We start from the raw sequence: 22,938 nt of genomic DNA, 5'->3' as shown, positions 1-22,938 counted from the left end.
ACAGTGCTACATTAAAGTCTTGTGCAATAAAAATGGGAGGAATCTGTGTCAAATTTAAACTTTGGGAAAAGACAACTTTACTTGCAAAGCATGGACAAAATATAAGCACAATATGAAATTTATTCTACTGGTTGTAATGTACAGGATCTAGAAAGCTTGTTCCTCTAAATAGCGATGTACAAACACTCTGGGCTTTGATCAAGAAAAAACTTAAATAAAACACAGAAAGATGAAGGGAACAATTAGAAAAGAATGAAACTATATAACAGTAACAGTTCTTTAACTTTATGTCAAAGTTTAAGAAAAATATGGAGGATATTTCAAGAGGACAAAATTTACAGAAATTATCTGAAATAACTTTCATTTTATCTTACAGATGTCCTGATTCCCCTCTTGGTTTTATATCTACTTTCCCGTTCATCGCTGTAAAACATTAAAAAGAGGCATTTAAATGACAAATGCAAGAGGAAAAAATGTATAGTTTTTTTTTAGGTTTTTATAGTACAGAGTCGATGCCTCTTTAACTAATGATCCTTTAGCTAGTAAATCCGGACTTTGGTCAGAGGTCTCCTCACTCCTTCCTGCGTTTCTTGTCATGGTAGTCGTCCTTGGAGCGGTTGCTGGTGGACGGCCTCTTGGAGCCGCCATGCTGTTTGGCTTGCTCCAAGAACTTGTCCAGACCGAACGGATCTTCCTCGAACTGCACAGGCCCTTCCCGTCTCTGCCCATGGTCGGCTCCAGAGAACTCCTTGTCTGGAGCAAATCTAACAAAACAAAAGGCAAAAAAAAAAAAAAACTTAGGTAGTTCACAGATCATTTATGCAGACATTTCCTGGACTCTCTGCCAAAGACTTTATGAAAGAAGATCTAACTGTATTAAACTTCATATCTTCATTACTGCCATAACATCAAGAGAAGTTTTACAGTTTATGCATTCATTTTTTAAAGCTTATTAATGGATAAGAATTTTTATTTTAGGCTTTATAAAATGTATTCAATTTCAATCCAACTATAAAAGACAAGTAATCCTATGCAGGATATCTTGTAAAGAGATAATAAAGAAAATCAAGAAGTGACATAAAATAGCAAAAATAAACCAAAAAGTACCTGTTGTTCTGCATAAGAGAGTCAAAGTCATCTGCGTAGGCATCTTTGTCTATGTTCTTGCTGGGTCTGTAGATGTTGGCAGCCATGTCTCTGCCGCTACGGAACGGCTGGTCGTACACGTTGTAGGTCTCGTCTTCGCCACCAGCAAAACCACTGTCCATACCCTAAACACAAATCAGCAGCTTTTGAATCGTCTTTCTGCAGAACTTTCCATTTACACACTTATTTTTTTGGATGGATTAAATTATACTTCGTATATGTTTTTTTTTTCTTCTCATAAAAAAAGGCAGAAGTGATCAAAATATGTTTCAACCTTGCTCTGATTGAAGAGGCGCTGGTCGTACTGAGCTTCACTGGAGGTACGAGGGTTGGGTTTGCCCAGAGCAATGAGCTCACTGATGTCTCTGTCCTGATCTCTCTGTAGCTTCGATCTGAGAAAATAAGTTAGCAACATGGCGTTAGCAAAAATCACAAAAACAAACAGATCTTTCTGTCTGAAAGTACTATATGATCCTCCATAAACTTTATATAGGACTTCTGGAAAACTAGTTCTTCGGCCTTTAATGTCGAAGGCAAAATAAGTCAAACTGCAGCTTGTTGTCACCATGCAACAGCTGGATGTTACACATTCCTTTAACTTGTAAGATTAGATGAAACAATTAGTGGAACTTAAAAAGTATATAAATATTTCATGGACAGAAAGAAACGAATATACTCTGACCCTTCAGTCGTTTGACTGCATATTCCTTTTTGTAAAAGTAAAAAAAATGTTTTCAGTATGCTTAACTTTCAGGTTTAGCAGAAGGCAGAAAAGGGCTGAAAAATGCTTCTTTGATTGCACATTTAATTTCTAATCATCCTAAAAAAAAAGGGCAAACATACTTTAAAGCTTCCAATCAGGACTAAATAAGGGCATGTGACAGAAGCACTTACATCTAAACAGAAACTAAGAATAGTGATCAAACCCAAGTTCTTCTAAAATCAGTGTGGGTCCTTAAATACTTTACAGTGGCAACAGCAAAAAAACATAAATTTTCAATGTACTTGTTGGATTAAGACCATAGATGGAGATAAACAAAAAAATGCTACTATTTTTAGCCCCTTTTAAAAGTCCTACCTTAATCATTTTGGTAGCTTACAGGTCATCCGCTAACTTCTGCTATAGGTCTTTGTTGCTCAGAAATATTGCAAATATCTCATTGAGATTTGGTATCATGAATCCAGTTTCCATTTTGTTTAAGCAGATTTGAGGAAAAACTATTTGTCAGCTGATCTCACATTTCCTGTCAAACTGTTTACTAATTGTTGAAGGTCTGTTAACACTTATCTATATGTTCACATTACAAGTGTATTTAACCTTTTTGACTGTTGCAGCAAACTATTTGAGATTGAATGTGTGCAATAAAAGGTCAGGAGGGTATTTAAAGGATTTTCTTATATCTGGATTTGCAGTATTAACAGGAAAAAAAAAAACCGGAACAATCATCTACCAGGTGGTAACAGCTCTTTTTAAAGTGTAAACATTTTAAGCACTTTGAAATCTTGATTGTTCTACAGAAAACATCCTTGGAAGATTGAACCTAGAAGTAATTTATAAACAGCCGGGCCGGTGCTCTCTGACAGCTGCAACGTTGATCGTAATGAGCTCTCCTGTGAATTTGACTTCCTCTACCTGTCCAGGGACTCACAACCGCATCACCAAACAAGCTGACAGAGCAAATAGATTCCTAACACACTGACAGACGCCGATCTTGCTCCTCATATGTAAAGTGTATGAAAGAGCTTGCCTGCTCAGTTTGACGCTTTGCCATCCCTGCTGGCCTCTAAACGATTCAGAGGCATACCGAGCATTTATGCCAATGAGTTTCTACAGGGAACAGAGAAGCTCAGACCACATGCTGTGTGTTTAGAGAGTGTTTCCAGCACCTCTTATCAGGAGCCGCCCTGGAAATGTTGCGGTCGTGCTGTCGGTCTTTCCTTCTGTCGTGGCGGATCATGTCACGCTCCCTGGCCTCCCCGTCTTCGCCGCCTTAGCAAAAACAGGAGAATGGATGAAGATGAGGAAGGCAGCAGAAAGAAAACAACTGGGAGGGCTTAAAAACCTCCCCTCCCTGTAGAAGATGCAGTATTCAGGGCTCACCTTTATCACCGTGGCTTTTGATCCCTGCTCTCTGGTCTCGAGCCATCTGAGCCAGCTCCCTCAGTTTCTCCTCCTTCTTCTCCTTCTCCTTTTGAGCCATCTTCTTCTCTACCTGCGCTCGCATTTCCACCGCTTCTCTGGCCTAAACACGACATCCGTATCAGTATTTAATCATTACATAAGACGTACCTGACCAAACTTTTCATACCCATAAAACATCTTAATATTAGGACCACAACATTCGATGTATTTTACGTGACTGACCAAGATAACATACTGCATGACTTGGATGTTTTTTGTTCTGTGAAGGTATCAGGTTTGTTACAGAACATTATTAAACAGGTATTTTGTAAGACTCCATCTGCACAGGGCACAGCCTTCATCAGGACATTTAACCTGTGTATCATCAAAAATGTACCATTGTGAAATCCATTTTACCATTGTAAAATCAAGAAAATTAAAAGAAAAGTGACCTGAACTTGCTTTATTTGCCTTCAGAAATTGGAAAAATTTAGAAAAAAGAAATAACAAAAAAAAAAAATAAATAAAAAACATGTATTTGACAAATATATTAAAAAATATTAAGGAGATTCAAGCAGGCCTGGGCCCTGATTTAGAACATGGGCTTAACTTAGTCTGAGTAGAGAGCAGTCACCTTGAGACGGCTTATTCAGATTTGTGATATTTAGGATTTTCAGTTTTAAAAAGTTTATTTTAAGTTGAAACTAAACTGTCAATCATTCTGGTGATATATTTATGTAAGGCCGTCCTACGTGCTTGTCCCGTTAGCTATCTTTTTCTGCGCATGCGAACTATCAGGCGTACATCTGTGGTGAGCTACGGTTTCAGACAGTCACAGAAGCTCGGTTCTTTGAAAATGGCCGAGGGCCGTAAGAGAAAAAGTGTCAATGAAGTGTATGAGAAGAAAAGAAAGGATTCAGAAGAGGCAGGTATATCCAAGAATGCAGAGAGCTCTCCTCGCAAAGCATTATGGGATTTGCTGTCACAGTGGCCCGCTGTCATCGTAGGCTGAGGCCAAAGATAAAGATAGGAACCTTGCAGCGGAGGAGGAGTTAGGTTACCAATGAAGCAAAAAGTACTGATCAAGAGTCCGAAACGTCTGTTAACAGAGTTTACAATAAAGTCCACTATATCCTCCCTGCTCTATATAGCGATTAAGGGATTTAGGAGTTAGAGCGGAGGTTTAGACACAGTAAGCTTGTTGGAGCTATGAGAACAGCAACTCTTAAACAGAGCGTTCACGAGGAGAATTTGGATTGTGCATGCTGTCGCATGCGTTTAATAGGTCATTCCCTCTCGGGAGCGGGTACAGGGTTGTGCATGTGCATTTTTTATTTTAAGTGGAGAGGGCATGTCTTTTAAAAAATGTGTGAAAATCCTCCACAATACCTTTAAGTTAACCCAGAGTTCAGGGTTAGTGAAAGCATAATAAGATGCCCTCCACCATAGCAACGGGAGGCTATAAGGCTGTAGAGTAATCCATTTTTTTTAAGGAATCCACATTTTTTTGTTTGTCCTTCCGATTACTTCTAAACCATTGACTAAATCTGACTTCAGTGTGTTTGCAGCACCACAATAACCTGTAAGATCCACTAAATAATAGCATTGTTCACACTGCAGACAAATGTGACCCATTTTTTTTGTTGCTCTGAAGTGACTCAGGTGAGATTCTTTCCTGACTGTGCGTGCAGGCCAAGTCATCTGATATCTGACTTTTTCCAATCTGTTCTGGGCTACATTTGTATGTGGTTTTAAATCTGATCCAGGTCGGATCTTTTGGAATCTGACTGCTGTCTGAACAACTAATTGATCAATATCAGAATTAGCAAGATGATGGTGTCCCTCTGAGCATAGACGGAGGGGTAACAGAGTAGACTTGCAATCATACGTCACCTTTCTATCTGCTATGTAGAGGGCCTCTGCCAGCTTGGCAAAGTTCTCATTAATGTGAACCGTTTGCAGACCCCTTCCATCAGCAGCCAGACGTTTGTCTAGAGGAATGGTGTAGCCCTGAAGGAAATCGAGCACAACAAGAGAAAATCAAATGTGCAGGAAAGGGTAAAAAAAAAAAAAGCTTTAATGGCTGCGTGTTTGACTGATAAAGAGAGAAACTATTACCTTTGCGTTCTTCCAGTTGGAGATGCATGGAGGAATCTTCCATTCCTGTTGTTCCTTGACTGTCATCTAAAGCAAACTAAATCTATCACTGGATCTCATCTACAGCACTAATTACAACTTTGAATAATATTTAGAACCAAATAGTTGAAAAGCAGCACTTAAACTCTACCTTTCTGCTAGGAGAGTGCATGACAGGAGCAGGGGGCGACGGAGGTCCCCTGGGAATCTTCTTGTTGATTCTAAAACACATTATAGATATTTCATATTACCTTCAGAATGCTTAATAAAAAAAACATGATTGTGGTGTAGCGTTTGTTATTCAAAGCCTACACTGATTAATCTGATCAGAGACTCTGCTATTCACACTTGAATTTAGTAGTAAAACTATTTTTACTTGGACAAACCAAATGCTGATATCAAACAAAAAGATCTGACCCTCTGTTTAGATTTTACACAAGACAATTAAAGCAATTTTTCAACCATCATGTGCTGCTTACTTAAAACGAGGAGGCTCCATGGGATCCTTCTGCATTTCCACCATACGGATCACTCTCTGCTTGGCTCCTGAATTAAAAGCAACTCCCTGCTGAGATGGTGTATATCTAAGAGTGAGAGAAAAAAACAAAAGTTTCATCAGCCATCAAACTGTACTTCAAAATGAGCTACTAATCTAGAGTGCTTAATACGCAGGGGGAGACTTCAAAGCATTTATGATGCTGTCTGCACAAACAAAAAAAAATGCTCAAATAAAATACTAAAATAAAACCAAGACACATTTGATTATTTAAAGCAGAAATATAGACAATTTGTGAATATAATAAACAGATAGTAACCAACAAAGGATTTTTTTGACACCTAGAATGGACGCTCTATTAGCTTCTCAGAATTTAAATGTCAGAACATCCTTCTGTCACTTGCAAGTCCTTTTGTGTTGTGACTAGAATTCAGGTTTTCCAAACAAAAATTAAAGTTTAACCAACTTACATGATAAAAAAAAAAAAAAAAAGATATTTATTTTAGTATTAACAATGATAAATAAAACATGCAGAACGCCCAATATTAACAAGATTGTACTTAAAATTGCTCTGGATTTAACTCGGATGATGTCTGAGAAAATACCCCTAAAGTTTACCTGTAAAATATTAACTGCAATTACTTTGGCTATTCTGTTTGGCTATCTGTGTGAACAACTTTAACCTTATATTTTATTTTAACATCTTAAAACGCTCCAAAAAGAACAACAACACAGAACATTTTTAACTTGAATGTAAATGGAAAATAAAAAAGCATTCACTGACAGCTATATATAACCGATGGCAATTACATTTCAGAGGTTAGCCATGTAAAATAACGTCTTTTTAGCTTTCATTTATTTGTTTTACTGATTTAACATATGATTTGAAAGGGAACCGTCTTCTGCTGATACGGGTTCAAAGCACCACAAACGACCAAATAGTTGAAACAGACCCTTCTTTGCATAACTTTTTGTATGTATTTCGAAAACGTAACCATTAACGATATGCTTTATGCACCTTAGCAGCTTCTTTTTTTCCTGTCAGCTTTAACATCAGAAAATTCACTAGTGTTTGGTGAAATCAACACTTGTTTTTTACATAATTAACATTCCAATCCACGTATCCAACTTTTTTCTTGAAATACAATGCAATTAAAATTGACAACATTAAATAACAGGTGGTGTTCTGTTTTTTTTTTTTTTTCTTTAAGATCTGTTGATAATATGGCCACTAAAATACGTACCTGATGTATTGCGCAGGAGCTTGCTTGTCTGCAGCTCTTACAGGCATGGCGGCAGCAATCTTTTGCGACACCTGCTTCTCCAGGGCGGAACGGGTTTTCTCTGTAAGCTAGAATAAGTGTAGAACCGATTATCCCACTGTGTTATCATTTGTAACTCAATAGTGATCACTGGTCCAACAATACATCAAAGAATGAAAAAGTAAATAAAGACTATGTTCATTATAAGGGGATTTGAGAAATTCAAACAGGTAGATGAGGATCTCTGAAAATAGAGGAAAGGCTCAAAATGTCAGTGGCAGGTGATAAATGCTTTATCCTGACTTGGATGACATCAACTTAAAGAAAACACAATCCGTTGTGTTTTCTAACAATAGTAAGAATGAGTCACAGAGGAAAGGTCTAGAGTTTTAAAATGTAAAAGACAACATAATCTTGTTCGTGTATAAAACTAAGAAATAGAATTTTCTGCCATGCTTAAGAAGCAGAAATGAAAAGAGTATGACTAAATGATTTCAAACATGCTTGGAACTCTTTAAAGATAGAATGCATAAAACACTGTACCTCCTTCACAGCCTCCTCATCAGGCCTCTGTAGCTCTTGAGAGTCATCTTTAAGAACTTCTTTAGGGAGCAGGTCAGTATATTTGCTAAAGATCACCTGAAATTATGAATGACATTTGACTTTGTCAGAAAACGTAAGGAATAACCAACTTTTACAAATAATTGCATAGTAAATAATTACTAGCTAAAATACCTTATCTTTCCCCTGTCCTTGCCTTGCAATGGCATCATATTTGATTTTTCCCTCTGCATCCACTTGCACTGCCAGGGCATTGGAGGTTTTCTTCCTCCTGCCCATCTCCAGGGGAAACTGGGCCACATGGATTTCTGGGAATGCTCCTCCATCTCCAAAATCCTACACAACACAGATTACTCAAAGTTTACAATGTCCATATCTTTTATGTAGATGAGATCTTTGGGTCAGTATAAACCACCCCAACCTACAGCCAAACAGAGAGAGGAACTTTGTGTTTACCTCTAGTGCGCGCGGCACCCAGCCTTTTCTCTGTCCGTAAGGAGGGGGGTCTCTGCGGGATGACACAAGCGCGGTGGAGTGGGACTTTTGAGCCCGGAGCCTCTCCTCTGCCTCCAGCTGATCTTGCGACAGCTGTGTCGGAGCTGGTAAAAAGCTTCACAAACGAAACAAATACCCAAAGTTTTATTGCTTCGTAAATGTGCCAAATGCTAAAGCAAAACAACTGTTAGCTCATAACTAATCCGGATTCATTCACAACTTACACGACAAAACTGCCTTTATCAAGTCACACAAACATATTTATACATATATTTTGTACGAATCTAAATCGAACAATAGCACAGTGTAAATTAAAAATATTTAATAGATTAGCCTGTCCCGCTACTTCGACTGCGTGTTGCTATGCTAACTAGTGCTAACGTTAGCCGACGACATTTTAGACGCTAGCCGCAGCTAAAACTAATAGCTTTAAACCAAACGATAACAATCGACCAAATATCTAAGAGCTTACATGCATTAAGACCATAACAAGTAACACAGTTTAGATCGCGATGATCCCCGTTTAAACCAATAAAGGCAAAAAGCTCAGTTACTCACCTCGTAAGAGACATTTTCCTTTCTTCCTTACCAGTGAACTGAGCATGCGCAGTGACGGTTCAAACAGGAAGTAGAATAATGTAAAACAGGATATTATACGGAGCGTCAAAAGGACCAAATTTGAGTAATGAAATAAGTCTTGAACAAATACTTAATATTGGGATCATATTTGCATTAGAATGGATTAAGAAAATCTGTCCATTAAGAAGTATAGTTTGCTCTCATTCTAGTTCAGCGTTATTTTCATTTAAACACAACAGACCTGATATATTAGCAGAAATTCAGCAATTATTTATTATTTAGAATTCAAGCAATGAGATTAATAGCTTATTTTACATGGATTCCTTCTCATATAGGAATAGAAGGGAATGAGATGGCTGATAGATGTGCAAAACAAGCAAGTAAACGTAGTTCAATTGATATAATAATTCCATGTAGTAAAGGTGAAATAGAATCAGTAATTAAGGAAAGGATTGGATCAAGATTGCAAAAACAGTGGGAAGAAGAAATAACTAGTAGATGGTTTTATTATTCAAAGAAGAGTTGGCTTTATGAGAAAAACAGCAAGGAATAGAAAGGAGGAAATTGTGATATCAAGGTTACGGTTTGGCCATACAGGTTTAAATAGCACGTTGTTTAAAATAGGGGAACATGATACAGGGAAGTGTGATTTTTGTTTTCAAGAAGAAACAGCGGAGCACGTAATAATAGTTTTGCACTAAATATGTAAATGAGAGAATCCAATTGATAAACAGATTAAAAGTCAATAAATTAAACTTAAACTTAAAATACCATTTAGACTTGTATTCTAAATCAGAGGGGTTTTCCTTATTATTGAGATTTCTTAAAAAGAGAAATTTGTTAAAGAGGATTTAGTTTTTTTTTTTTTTGTTTTTTTTAGTTTACTTTTGTAGTAATATGTAGTAGGATATTGAATTGGTTCATTCCCGATCCACACTCCATTTCAGTTGGTGGCAGTAATGCACCAAAAATAGTTTGCCAACCGCTATAACACACAAGAAGAAGAAGAAGTACTTAATATAGTTATCAAACATTGTATCTCGAAAAAATAGAATAAGATGTGTAGCCAACATATTCAATTATGTTCTACTCAGTCAAAAGTGCAACTATTTCGGTATTTACTGAATTATTATAAGCACTGTCCAGTGTTCATCAATCTAAATAAATTCTTTCTGTTGATCAAACATGAGAATGACAAGAAGACATTACAAAGATGATAAATTTTTTCCTAATAGAGTGTGTTAGCATTTACATTATAATGACCTGTTTAAAGAGTTTTAGTCAAGTTTTAATACTCCCAACAAAACCATAGCCCTGAAACAGCACTGGATGGAAATCACAAATAATATTCTTATAGCGTCAAAAAATGGACTTTATATCTGAAAGATTACAATATTCTCTTACAGAGGTGTAAATGCTATTTTTCTGACAGATTCCACTTATTTTAACGTTAACCTTTAAAATCAAAACCTTGACAAAATATAATGAACAGAGATGTAAAATAAGGCCTCAGTTTGCTACATTTACTGCTTTTTGTGCCACATTTAGCAGTAATAGATTGGTATTATGCAACTGGACAGTAGAGGTAGTCAAGTATTGCACTGCAGTAAATTAAAATGCCCAGAGATGACATGTCCATAAGGGGGAGCTCTGTCCTCAAGGGTGAGGGTTTCAGTGCTTAACAATATGATGGAGAGAAACAGATTCTTAAATCTGGTGGTTCTGCATCTCCCACTCCCACCCTCTGGCCTGAGGGTAGGAGAGTGAATGGTCCACGCTAGGGGTGATGGGGTCTTTGATATTGGAAGCAGCTTTCCTGTAGACTCTGCAGTGGTAGATGCTCTGTAGAGAGGGATTTAGTGTCCTGGTGATCTGATACACAGCCTTTACCACTAGAGCTGCCATACCAAACGGTGATGCAGTTGGTCAGGTCAGACTCAGTGACGCAACTGTTCAAGTTACTGAAGATCTTGGTTCCTATGCTAGATTCCCTCAGCCTCCTCAGATGATCCTGTGGGCCTTCTTCACCACATCTGTAATGTTGAATGTCCAGGTGGGGTCCATACTGATGTGGATGCCCAGGTACTTGAAGTTCCCCACCATGTCTGCCTCAGAACAGTGGCTAATAAGGTCTTTCCTTCTTCATGTCCTCCAGGTTTGGTTGTTATCGCCCTTCCATGACCTCGGACTCTCCACCTCCCTCTTGGGTGATTTCAGAGAGAGGAGTTCTTCACTTTACTTTGGGATTCCTCTTGGAATACCATAGATTCAATGTTTTGCTGACTTTCTTGACATGCTTCAAATAGGTAAAAGTATCAGATATATTTCCTCTTTTATGCTGAATGTAGCCTGTTAGAAAGACTTCAAGCATGTATTGAAGACATGAAAACCTGCATGGACTGCTCCCTTTTAAATATAAAGCTCTTAATAATTAAGCTCCATTATATATCAGAGATCCTATTGTTCCATATGTTCCTTTGCTCGTAGTCATAATGCTAATGATAATAATAATCCAGATTTACTAGTGGTTTCTGAATTTCCAAAAGTAGAAAGTGACGCAGATCTTATCAGGCTCCTAATATATGGAACCAACCACCAGTCTGTGAGGCAGATACCCTGTCTACTTTTGAGACCAGGCTTAAAACATCATCATTTTTGATGAAGCTTGAAGTTAGAGTGGTTCAGGTTGTCCAAAGCTGTTCCTCTATTCATGCTTCTACACATTCTCCCTTTATTCTCCCAATTTTGCATAACTAGCATTTATTTCAACCTTTACCTTCCTCTCTGTTCTTTTTCATAGCCGTGACATCTGGTCTGCAAATGCCTATTATAATTTGAATTTTTATAAATATTATTCTCCGAAAAGAAGAACTTATTTACCATAAACAGGAGCAAATTTTATAATTATCCTAATTTAAAACTAATGGAATACATTTCATATTGCAATTATATGGTGCCACTGCTTCTGCTTGAGTTTTTATTTTCTTTTTTTCCCTACATTTTTCAACGATTTCTTCATTTAAATGTAGAATCTTCGATAATGCAGTAAATAGTTCTTCATTTATGTAACAATCTTTCCGCTCATATCCCATTCCCATTACTCTAACCGTTTCCTTTGTAATGCAGCTAATTAACAGAGATGATTAAATCTCTGGAATGCTTCACAGAAGCCATCGATTACATCCTGTAAGGATTCGAAACTTTAGCTTTCTCAAAGCAAAATGAGCTCTGCGATTTATGTGATGATTAGAATGAGAATGGCTTAATTAATAACAATTAGTCATGATTCATGCAGCCTTTTGTTTTCCTCGTGCTTTGGAAAGCGTTCTCTGTGGCATTACACAGCCCAGCAGGTCTGGAACTATGGGCCAAGCTGTCCCTCACAGTCACACCTTGGTTGGGCTGCAGACATTTGTGCTTCAGCGCCAGAGTTACTGCACTGTTATTAGGCAAAGATCAATTTATTAAAGTTTTAGGTATTGCTTTATCTTATTGTATCTTTAACCCTTTTCCCCACTATTTTGTTTTGTATTCAAATGTGGACCTCTGTCCACTATTACAGTATTTTACAGTAATTGCGACTAAATTATGATGACGATGCTTGATTTATAAAGGCAACTTACAAAGTGTATTAAACGGAAATCATTTTCTGCATTCTACTGTTTGAGTAAAGTGGAATGCCAAACAGCTGCAATTTAACAAGTCTAGCTGTTGCCTGATGACCACAATAAAAAGACCAAAGAAAAGACCTCTCAGAACTTCATGGAACCATGCTACTTAAAATGCAACTATGGAGAGAATTAGGGTTAAATAATCCTCTGCTAACTTCTGACCAAATTTATGATATTCGACTTGTAAGTCTGAAAAAAGATAGCTGCTATCAGTGGAGGATCTCTGTCATTGAATAAGAAGTGCAAATGCTGTTATTGCATTAAGTTTAAGATGAGTTGGGAAGGATCCTCCAACCTTCCACCTGAGACGTCTAAGTTCATGGGACATTCCTGTAAAGTTTCTAGACATCTAAAAATTGAATCAGCCTAAGCATAATTAAACTGCATTTTTGACCGAACATAGAGTCTCAACTAATATAATGAAAATGAAAATATGAAGATCTTATTTCACTTGTTAACTAATAAAGCACAGTATTTTTTTCTGTGTGCAACTTTAATCAGTTCAGATGAATAGTAGATTCAGGGCAGTAGCAACCAAATAGCCCTCACTTGCTCTCTTATCAGAAAGCAAAAATTTAAAATAAATTAACCTTCACTAATGTAGACATCTAAAATGAACAAACACGCTCCCAAATCGTACATTTCTTTATTACAGTCTATAAGGGACAGCATCTTTCTCCACTTTCCATTTGACCACCTGAGAAAAAACCAAAACAAAAAAAAACAAAAAACACGAGAAACTGACACTGCAATACAGACATACAGATTTTCTATTGGGCTGCAACTGCTGTAAGGGGTGTGACTTTGACAACTATACAAAAAATGCAATACATAAAAAAAGGGATCAAATAAATAGTTCAGTAGCAGCTATGTGTAGTTTTACTGGTTCCCTAGAATGAGGCAAGGTTTCTGAATTATTCTACTGCAGACACTGTGCCTGTTGTGTAAATAAGTGCAGTGCAGCCTTCTTTATCCATGTTCTCGACTTTTAACCTTATTCTAAACTTGTCCAGCTGCATATTTTTTCTTAATTATTCAGAAAAGGTCAAGCCTACTTGACAGCAAAAAATGTTAATCCTTCAAAATTTTTAAACCTCCTTAGAGACACTGAAGTAAATCTTCACTTCATTCCTTTTCTGGTTTTGACAAAAATTTGACCTTCTTCAAAGGACCCCATTATAAACGGTAGGATCTATTATTAAAAAACACCCTACAATAGGCTATTATAATGCACAAAATTGTGGCCAACTATAACCTCTAGGGCACCAAGATGACGAGAAAAGGCTCTGTGTGCATGAATGTCATTCATTTTGGACTTTAACTTATTCCTTTCAGCCATTCTCTCTGTTGGTTAAAATGATGGTCTGCAAACAGTTTCAAATGTCTTTATCGTAACAACAATTGGATGCAAAAACTTAAACTAAACTTTTTTTTTCTAATGCCCACATGTTTAAAATTATCCATACAGAAGCTGTTGTTAGTATTTGGTTAAATGTCTCATATAGAGATGAAGATAAACCTCACATAACTATTTTTTTAAAGCAGAAAACCAGAAAATAGAGGTTATGGATACATAAAAAGCTAATCACACTAGGCATAGCATATAGTTCCAAGTCTTTTTGAAAAGAAAAGTCATTAGATGAGCCTCACATACACATTTAAATCTATTAATTTATCAACAGACGTTATTACAGTTATAAACGTAGATTATTGCATAAGGTTCTGGTTCAATGACCTTGATGCAATAAATTTGACTGGAGCCCTGCCCTAAACAAGGAGCTGGCAATTAATCTTATCAGAGATGGTTGAGCTAATTAGAATTGCAGGGTTTATTCACATTCTCCATGAACTTTAAACATCCTATCCATTTTCAGTAGTAATAGGGTAAAGGCTTTGCCTGCAGATTGGGTGGTGAGGGTCATTCAGGAACCCCCTCAAAACTAATTCTTGTGAGTGTTCTGGTTGATTTTGATATTGTACCAACCAGTTGTGTCTAATTTCAAAACATCTCAACCTGATAGGTTTGGATTATGAAAAAAAAAAAAAAAAAAAAAAAAAATATATATATATATATATATATATATATATATATATATATATATATATATATATATATAGTTATAATAGAACAGGCTAAAAACATACAAAGCTCAAGCTAAGTGCCAACTGAAAGATCTAGGAACACTGGTTCTTTCCTTTCACAGTGGAGATGCTGATGGTCTATTTTACTGCCACTAGCACTGGTTTACAAAACAAAGTGGGATAATAATGAAGAAAGACTACCTTCAAATTCTTCAGCTTCTCCTAGATCAACAGTTAAAGTTAATTGGTTGAATCGTGGGCATAAATGAACCATTCAACAGAACGATTACTCCAAACACAGCTAAATTAATTCAGGAGTTCATTAAGGGGACTGCTGAGGCACTGAATCCAGCCCTAATCCAAGCCTTGTAAATATCCTTATCAAGCAAAAACTGTCTCAAGGCTGTGATTGTCCCTTTTTCTTCACCTTCACATTGAAAATCTTACATGTGTCAACATTATGAAATCCAGCTAATATTTGTGTGGCTAAATTATAAGAAGGTATAGAGATTTTTCCCAAAAAGTGATAGATGCACATGTGGAAAGAAAATGGCCCACAAAGGACAGGACTAGTGGTAAAAAATGCCTAACTCAGCACAAGCCTTTCAAGCTTTCCCATTTAGCAGCTTTCCTATCTTCAAACCGCACAACCGACATGCCTCCATCAGCCTGCATTTATGCTCAGCCCATTGCTGAACAGCAGAAGACAGCTTGATAATGGGCCTCCACTCAGCTCGTCTGCTTTTATAAATGTGCACGGTGGAAGATGAATGAGATTCCTTATTCAATGAGGTAAAAGGAAATTGGTTCTTTGGCACTGCCTTTGTGTGCGGCTCGATGTAAACAGTGAACATATTGTTTTGGCCCTAATGGAATCCTCCGGTCGAGGACAGAGGCCCATGATGGATGGCTCCTTATCTCTGCTCCACAAGGAAACAAACCCAAAAGTATTAAGCCATATTGAGTTGTTGCAGCACATCTTTCTGCTCATTGGAGCTGAAGGAGGATAGCTTAGTTTATTTTGTGATGCCTTTTGTGATACTTCACCCTCATATCTCAGTTCAAAGGCAGCAAGGCAATAAGTCTAAAGATAGTTTTCCCCATCGGTGCTGCAGGATGCAAACCACTGAGAGAGAGAGAGAGAGAGAGAGAGAGAGAGAGAGAGAGAGAGATACTTTTTTCTCATTCTTTTATTAGCCATCTAGTCATTTTCTTAAAAAACCTCAACTCGGCCTGTTACATTGTTAGAAAATAATCAATAATTTAGGAATGCAGGAAAGGAAATGGTTTCACTTTGGCTACTCTATTTGACATTTAATGGATCTTGAATCTAGATTACTTATTTATAGTTAAAATTTAAATATAATTTTACAGAAGGTAATTAGCCTGATTCATAATAAACACTTCAGATATCCTAAGCATTCCTCTCTTCTTTTCCAGGAAAAAATTATACCTGTTTTATCACTTGTGTATGGCTAAAACCAGGCGTTCACATACCCTGGATTAAAAGACACATTACATTTGCTTTCCTGCTGTTTGACAAAAAGCTCATCGTAACTTTTTTTTTACATTTTATTTACTTTAGGATCAGAAGCTAAAATAGACTTGTTTATAATATTGTAGCCACATAAGTTTCTGATTGGTAAAGTCCCAACATTTGACTTAAATAGATGTTTTTTTTAATACACCACTGCTGTCGATAGATTAAAAGACATGATCCACTATATACTAAAGTTGAACTTTCTCCATTTAGCTAAAGGTGCAAAGAATACATATGCTTTCACGGACAAATTAAACGCACTCATCATTCACACACAACTAATGTCTCAAATGTCAGATTGACTCCATGTGACTCCAGCCTCCAATGTGACCCTCTGCTGAAACGTCTCGTGCTACATGTGCTTTTCTTGTGCTGAGGTTTTTTTTTTTTATATCTCACACTGTATCCTGTCAAGGATTAAGTGTGAAATATGCTTTTTTCCCCTCTCCTTCCCTAATGTGGCTCCTATCTTTTCACAGAGATACAGGCAGCGCTATAGGGAACCGCCTCACGGTGGGGGCCTGGAAAGCCATAAGAACGCGCCAAAGGCAGCTTTCTACAGCAGGCATGGCCTCAGTAAAACCATTCCCCAACCACTGCCAAACCCCAATGTATGTGATGTGTATGTGCAGACTTCAAAATATGTGTATCAAACCCATAACAAAAGCTGAAGGACTATTGAGATGATATTTTATGGTGAGTGTCTTTGTTGACTTTAAAACGTGTCATGGAGTAACAGGGAGCGAAAAGTCAACCAGTGCAGATGAAGCAATTACTTATAGTTACGGTTTTCAAACTATGATCCAATAAAAGTGTACGTTTCTGTCATGGTTGGTTTAGAAATCAAACCCACATGCAGAACACCACTTGGAGACTGATAAAAAGTTCAACAGAGTTTATTAAAGGTTTGCACAGAGATAACATGAACTGGATTCTGGAAACTGGTCCGGGCAGGATTCTCAGGCGTCTGTAGAGACGGATAGTTTGATTAGCCAGGTTAACTGATTAGTTGTTGAGTTTTCAGATGTTTCTGAAAATACCTTGAAGAGGTCCAGGCTTTCTTTTCTGAGAGAGGGAACCGGTTGGGTCCAGAGACTGTTGGTTCAGCAGAGTGCTCAGCAGCAGCAGCGTCTAGCTTCTGACTTTCTAGTGACAGACCTTGGTTTGAGGGATTAGCTCTTTCCTTAAGAGCAGCAGGTGGATTCCAGAGTGAGATCTTCAGGTTTGGCTCTCTAGGGCAGGCAGGCAGGTAACAGGTTAAGCTCATCCAGAGCTTCAGACGAGAGACAGGTTTCCTATGAGCAAGAAGACAGAGGCAGGTTAGAATTGGGTTTCTCTTAGAGACAAAGATTCTAGTAGTTCAGAGGCTCAGGTTCGCTAACCAAACTTGGTCAACACTGCGGCGTTGAAGGAAGGTCTGGCTGCTGATTATATAGGCAGGTCTCCTGATGGGCTGATGAGCGTCAGCTGTGCTGGAGGGCTCCAGCCCAGGAGATCCACAGCGCACTCTGCTGGAGAAGGTGGAGAATCTCCAGATCCCAACAGTTTCATCTATTTTACGTAATGATAATTACATTATTTTAAGGAAGAACAGGAAAACGTGCAAAAAATTCTAATGGTAGAAGAAAAGGGGGACTGCATCATCTTGGGTGTACAACAGTTTTAAAAATCTGCCAGGCAGTGGGAGCTTGGGCAGACTTTGGTCTTTTAAATGTACAATGGTCCTAAGCATAGAAAATAAATTGATTGTCCAGTGAGGACAAAAATGTTTGGGAGTCACCATCAGAAATGATTGATTCCAGACCCATAAAAGAAAATAGTGGACAGCGGTAGAAGATGTTGAGAAGCCGGCATACAAATCTGACTAAGCTGCACCACTTCTGTTGGGGGAGGAATAGACTAGAACTCCAGTAAACTCTTCTCTGAAGCTTATAGAAGTATGTTAAACCAGCCATCCAGCTTTGAATCATTGCTCCTATACAATTAATCTGAGTTTAAAGAGCTTTCAAAACATCTCTCTCTCAGTGAACTGATTGTTTCTGACACTCTTCACATGACACCAGCACAGTTCCAGCTTTAAAACCTGTGTCTCTGTGTGATATATCGAGGGATTTACAAGAATGAGAGCGATGTGAAAACGAGAGGAAAGCATTTTTCAGGGCAAATATATGTATGTACAGAACGAAAGAATGCTGAGTGACTCAGTCATCAGGCTCCATCTGCTGCCTTCAGTCCCTCCCTCCTCTTTGGTATTGATCTTAGAATTATAGTCTCACCTGTCTCAAAGGCTTGATCTGGTCTTTGTGTTGGTATGCCCTGGTCTTGGTCTAGTCAGCCTTGAGCAAGGTCGTCTAGACTGCAACATTAGTCATTGCCTCGCAGCAGGAAAAGCTTGGTTGTTATGCATGATTGGATTTTCTCCCGGTATTCAAGCTTCCTCTCACAGTTCATCAATATGCATGGACTTGATGCAAAATGAGTGTGTCTATGTAATTGTTTATTTGGGTCATGTGTGATACTCCAGTTGTTTTTATGTTATTAGGCTTTATTTATTTCTTTAATTGCATTAACAGTTTATGATTTTGGTCTGGGCCTGCAAGATTTGCCTAAATTATTTTCTCTGTAGATTTTGAGGACTCGCTTTTCTCTTTCATTGTAATTCATTGTGGGACTTTGCTGTTTGGATCCAATATTTAAATTGAATCTGTCAAGCATGTTTCTTTTGCCAGCAGTACACACCTGGGCAGCTTGTCTTTCCAGCTGCCACTCAAACACGTTCTCATCATTAGTTCCTCTCCTGTGCATATGCAGGCAGGGACTCACTCATCAATATACCAGCAGTCCAGAGGTGGACAGAGGCTACTGCTCTCTGGGAAATAGTCTGCCTGTCAAGTCTGTCCATCATTTCTGCTGGACCTGAGCCTCTGAAAGAGCAACTTTCCAGTTTGGATAATGTTCCATGGGGATAGAATTAGACAATCTTTAATGGCTTTTTAATGGAAAAGTGAAACAATACCTGCTTCTCAATGGAAATACATTTTCACTGACCGCAAAGAGGGAATATTTGGTGATATTCTGTGTAAGCTGATAAATCTAAAATGTTTGCTTTGTCCCATATTCCCTCCAGTTTAGTGTTTTTCATTTCCTCTCTTCAAGTACCGTAGATTAACTTGTGAATATCATATTGTTAAAAATCTACAGGGATTGCATAGGACATGGAAAATATTCAAACCCTTCACTTTTTCTGCTTTTTTCATGTTACAAATTTAGTCTAGAACCGGTTTAGGTTTTTGTTTTTTTCTAATGATCACATGACAGCACCAATATAACCATTAGGGACAAATGAAAAACAGCTTCATTCAACTTCTTTTTCTTCCCTGTTTTGACCATAATCCTCACATTATTGTCTTATATATTTTTAAAGTCTCTTTGGCAGAAGCCAAAGGTTCAAGCTTGTTACGATATGTCCATACGAACATGACATTTCTTTTTGTTGGACATGTTCTCTATATTTTCTCTTTAGATAATCGGGTGCTAAGTAAGTTTTGATAGCCAGTGTCTGTAGACACGGATTTTGTTTTTGTTTTTTGTGTCTTTTCGGTGGTAATAAATTTGATTAAAATCCAGGATCTTCTTGAGCCACCCAAGGATGTTTACAGACTGATTTTAGGATCTCTTCTTTGTTATCATAACTCTTTGTACATTGCTGTATTTGAAGATAATTCACTCTCCCATAAGGTCACGAATCTTATTTTGCCGTTGTCATTTTACCCTCTAAAGATTCTTAACACCAAAATACTTCCCCCATGTAGTTTGAGGAAGGTATGAGGTGATTCATGAGAATGCTTGACCATTTGGAGATTTTGTTTCCTACAGATATAAGAGACCAACATACCTTGCCTTTTTAATAATTTAATAATTGGTCCCCTATCTGACCTATGAAACCAGACCCAAGCCTCTTTTAAACTGAACATAAATCTGTTTATTAAAAAGTGACCTTAGTCTGAAGGTTTGTAACATGTCATTTAGTTTTTACATCATTGTTTAAGATAAATCTACAAGTCTGGAACAAAGAAGGCAGGAAGCAACAAGATCGAATACAAAATTTGGACAAAAGTGTTGTAAATGCTGCTCCGTTCAATGGTTGCTTGCTTTGGAGTTGCAGTTTTTAAGCAGTGCTTTTTTATCTTTATTATCTGGAGAAAAGAAAAAGAAAAAAAAAACAGACTCACATTAATCAGATCAAGATGCTTCTTTTTGTCTTTCAAGCCAATTTGCTTCAAAATAAAAGTCTTGCTCCAGCCTTACAGCTGGCAGTGTTGATGGAGCTAGAAATGATCACTTCAGAATTGATCAACAAGTGCAGACTGGTATAGCATCGTTATTCACTTCTGTTAACACACTGTGCTGTGTTTCCTTCTATGCATGAAGACAAAAATAGGAAACCTTCAATATGGTTGAGGTTTTATCACCCGCCTCCATCTGACGTTGCAGCTTATTTATTTAATGTGACCTTTTGTTGTTTTATTGAAATATTATAAGTTATCTTTTCAGTACAACTTTTCTCTTTTTTTTTTTTTACAATTTTATCACTATTTTTTACAATCATCATACCATGCTCACTTTTATTCTCTGTAATTATTCATTTTTTAGTATCATTTAATTACCATCATGGCACTGCAATGTATTTCTATTTTTTTTTCCTTTTCTCATGTACAGACATTTTAATTGTCCTTCCACTGAAATGTGCTACAATAATAAACTTGCCTCGCCTTGTCTTAAATGGTCCTCATCAGCACCACACCTTACCAGCCCCAACCGCCAAGCTGTCAGCAGTTAAAAACTTTTACAGCTGCATGGCTTCTGCTTTGAAAGGATGATACAAAGTGTCGCATGGATCAGAACAAACAAGGCCAACATGTTTTTACTTTGTCATGTGTTTTAAAAAGCAAGCTATCCTTAAATCTGAATGATAGCAAACCGAAAAGCTGACATAGTGCAGAAGTGGGATTTTTTTTTTTTTTCAGTGGTTCTTTTGTTCAAAGCCATCAAATAGATAATTGGTTATAAAAGTTTGTTGTAAATTGAATTCAGAGGAATGTAATTCATAGCACTGAATATAATCAAACGAATCACTCTGCTTACTGGTGTACTGTTGCTATTTCATCATTTGTTCTTTACCCCACCTAGATGCCACTGGAGTGTGGGAAATGGTTGCTTGCAAAAGCTTCCTGTAGCAATGAGCCTTAATATGCTGTCAGGGGGAATAGGAGGGGAAACCAGTTCCCCTGGTGAGATTTCACTCAATGACATCAAAGCAGGAAAACTGCCAAAGAGAGAAGGAATCCATCTTCTGTGATGAGGAAATTTTCCATTCATATTTTACTGCAAGACAAATCAGATGCAACATAGAGACACTGCAGTTTTTGGATACTTTAATAGTTATGCTTTCTATCCTTCCATCCATCCATGGGGGAGAGGTGGGGTACAGTCTGGACGGGTAGCAAGTCTGTCACAGGGCAAGACTGACGTACAACCATGCACACACACTCACACCTAAGGACAATTTAGAGAAGCTAATTAAACTAACAGTCATGTTGTTGGACTGTAGGAGGAAGCCTGAGTACCCGGAGAGAAATGCTGCTTTTCTCTACAGGGAACACATCTTGGAGGGCAGGGGGAAGACGATCGGCAGCATTCACTGGTTCTCAGATCATGATGCAACAAAGAGCAAATAAATCATCTTATCTTTTCAAAACATGTTTATGTGAATGCAGGCATTTAAAGAACCCTTGCCAAACCAAAAAGCCTTATGGCAGTCACTACCTAAGATAAGTCTGCAATAGTTAATAACTGATGCTATCTTCTCTTCAACTGGAGATGAGAAGCACTACGCCTTGTGAAAATTTTAATTTCCTCTACATTGTTTCCACATTTTCTTTAATCACAACTTAGAAAATTAGAGTGCAGAACACTTTTTCACCAATTCATTTAAGAGCAGCTCTGATCAGGACAAATGGACGCAAAAGATACATTTAAGAATTCACACAAATAAATTGCCTATAAATTCAGTTTTGTAACATTGTTCTAACCTCTAAAAATAGGTTTTTGTGGCCTTTTTTAAGGCTAAATGTTTCATGGGACTATTTCGTAATTGCTTTGACCCTATTAAAATTGAATCCTTATCAGCTTCATCAGGCTGGAAATGGAGAGACACTTAATGGCCTTTGTGAGCAATCCATAAGAGATGACCAGGCTAAATGTCCACTACCACAACCTAGAGGTTACATCCTTGATAGGAGAGTTAGAAGGGTTAGAAATCAGATCATGAGATACTATCATCTGTGTCTCTGGGTGTGACATTCATTAAACACATTGATTGGCAAGCCAATCTCACCTAATACTGGACTATTACCCAGCACTATTACCTCCTCTGATCCTAAATCTGTTAGGAGACAGGTCTCACCCCTTTCACTGCCCAACAGTGCCATCTAGGAGGTTGAAACAGGAAAGGATTTCTTTATTTTAAGAGCTAATTTTGCTATGAAAATGTCTACACAGGCTACATTTGCACAGAGAAATTCAAATACATCCAAATGAGAAGGACAGGATTTGCACCCCTGCCCAAGCTGCATGAAGAGTCACAGATATGCATTGCACGTGCCGTGCTGGCAGGCACGTTTCACAAGACAACACCCACAAAACAGGAAAAGGAAAAAAAGCACAGCTTGGAATTTTGTCTCCAGTTGCCAACAAAAAACTTCCTGTTCTGCTATGATCACAAACATAAAAAGCCCTTTATTAAAGTGGTAGCCTAAATAATCAACACATACCATGGATCCAATGCA

General features: G+C 37.6%; 1 protein-coding gene across 1 annotated transcript; it reads right to left on the bottom strand.

Annotated features, from left to right (window-relative positions):
* Positions 1-395: 395 nt before the first annotated feature.
* snw1 (SNW domain containing 1) lies at positions 396-8,875 on the bottom strand. Its single transcript, XM_015395146.1, has 14 exons — positions 8,777-8,875; positions 8,180-8,333; positions 7,898-8,059; positions 7,706-7,801; positions 7,145-7,251; positions 5,884-5,988; positions 5,556-5,625; positions 5,387-5,452; positions 5,162-5,278; positions 3,248-3,389; positions 3,034-3,136; positions 1,421-1,538; positions 1,108-1,271; positions 396-764 (listed from the first exon to the last, which is right to left on the bottom strand). The coding sequence occupies exons 1-14, from the start codon at positions 8,788-8,790 to the stop codon at positions 572-574; spliced, it is 1,611 nt and encodes a 536-aa protein (XP_015250632.1). The 5' UTR covers positions 8,791-8,875; the 3' UTR covers positions 396-571.
* Positions 8,876-22,938: the final 14,063 nt, after the last annotated feature.

Source organism: Cyprinodon variegatus, unplaced genomic scaffold, assembly GCF_000732505.1.
Source record: "Cyprinodon variegatus isolate N-32 unplaced genomic scaffold, C_variegatus-1.0 Scaffold25, whole genome shotgun sequence".
NCBI lineage: Eukaryota > Metazoa > Chordata > Actinopteri > Cyprinodontiformes > Cyprinodontidae > Cyprinodon > Cyprinodon variegatus.
This window is presented reverse-complemented; position numbering and strand designations above follow the sequence as displayed.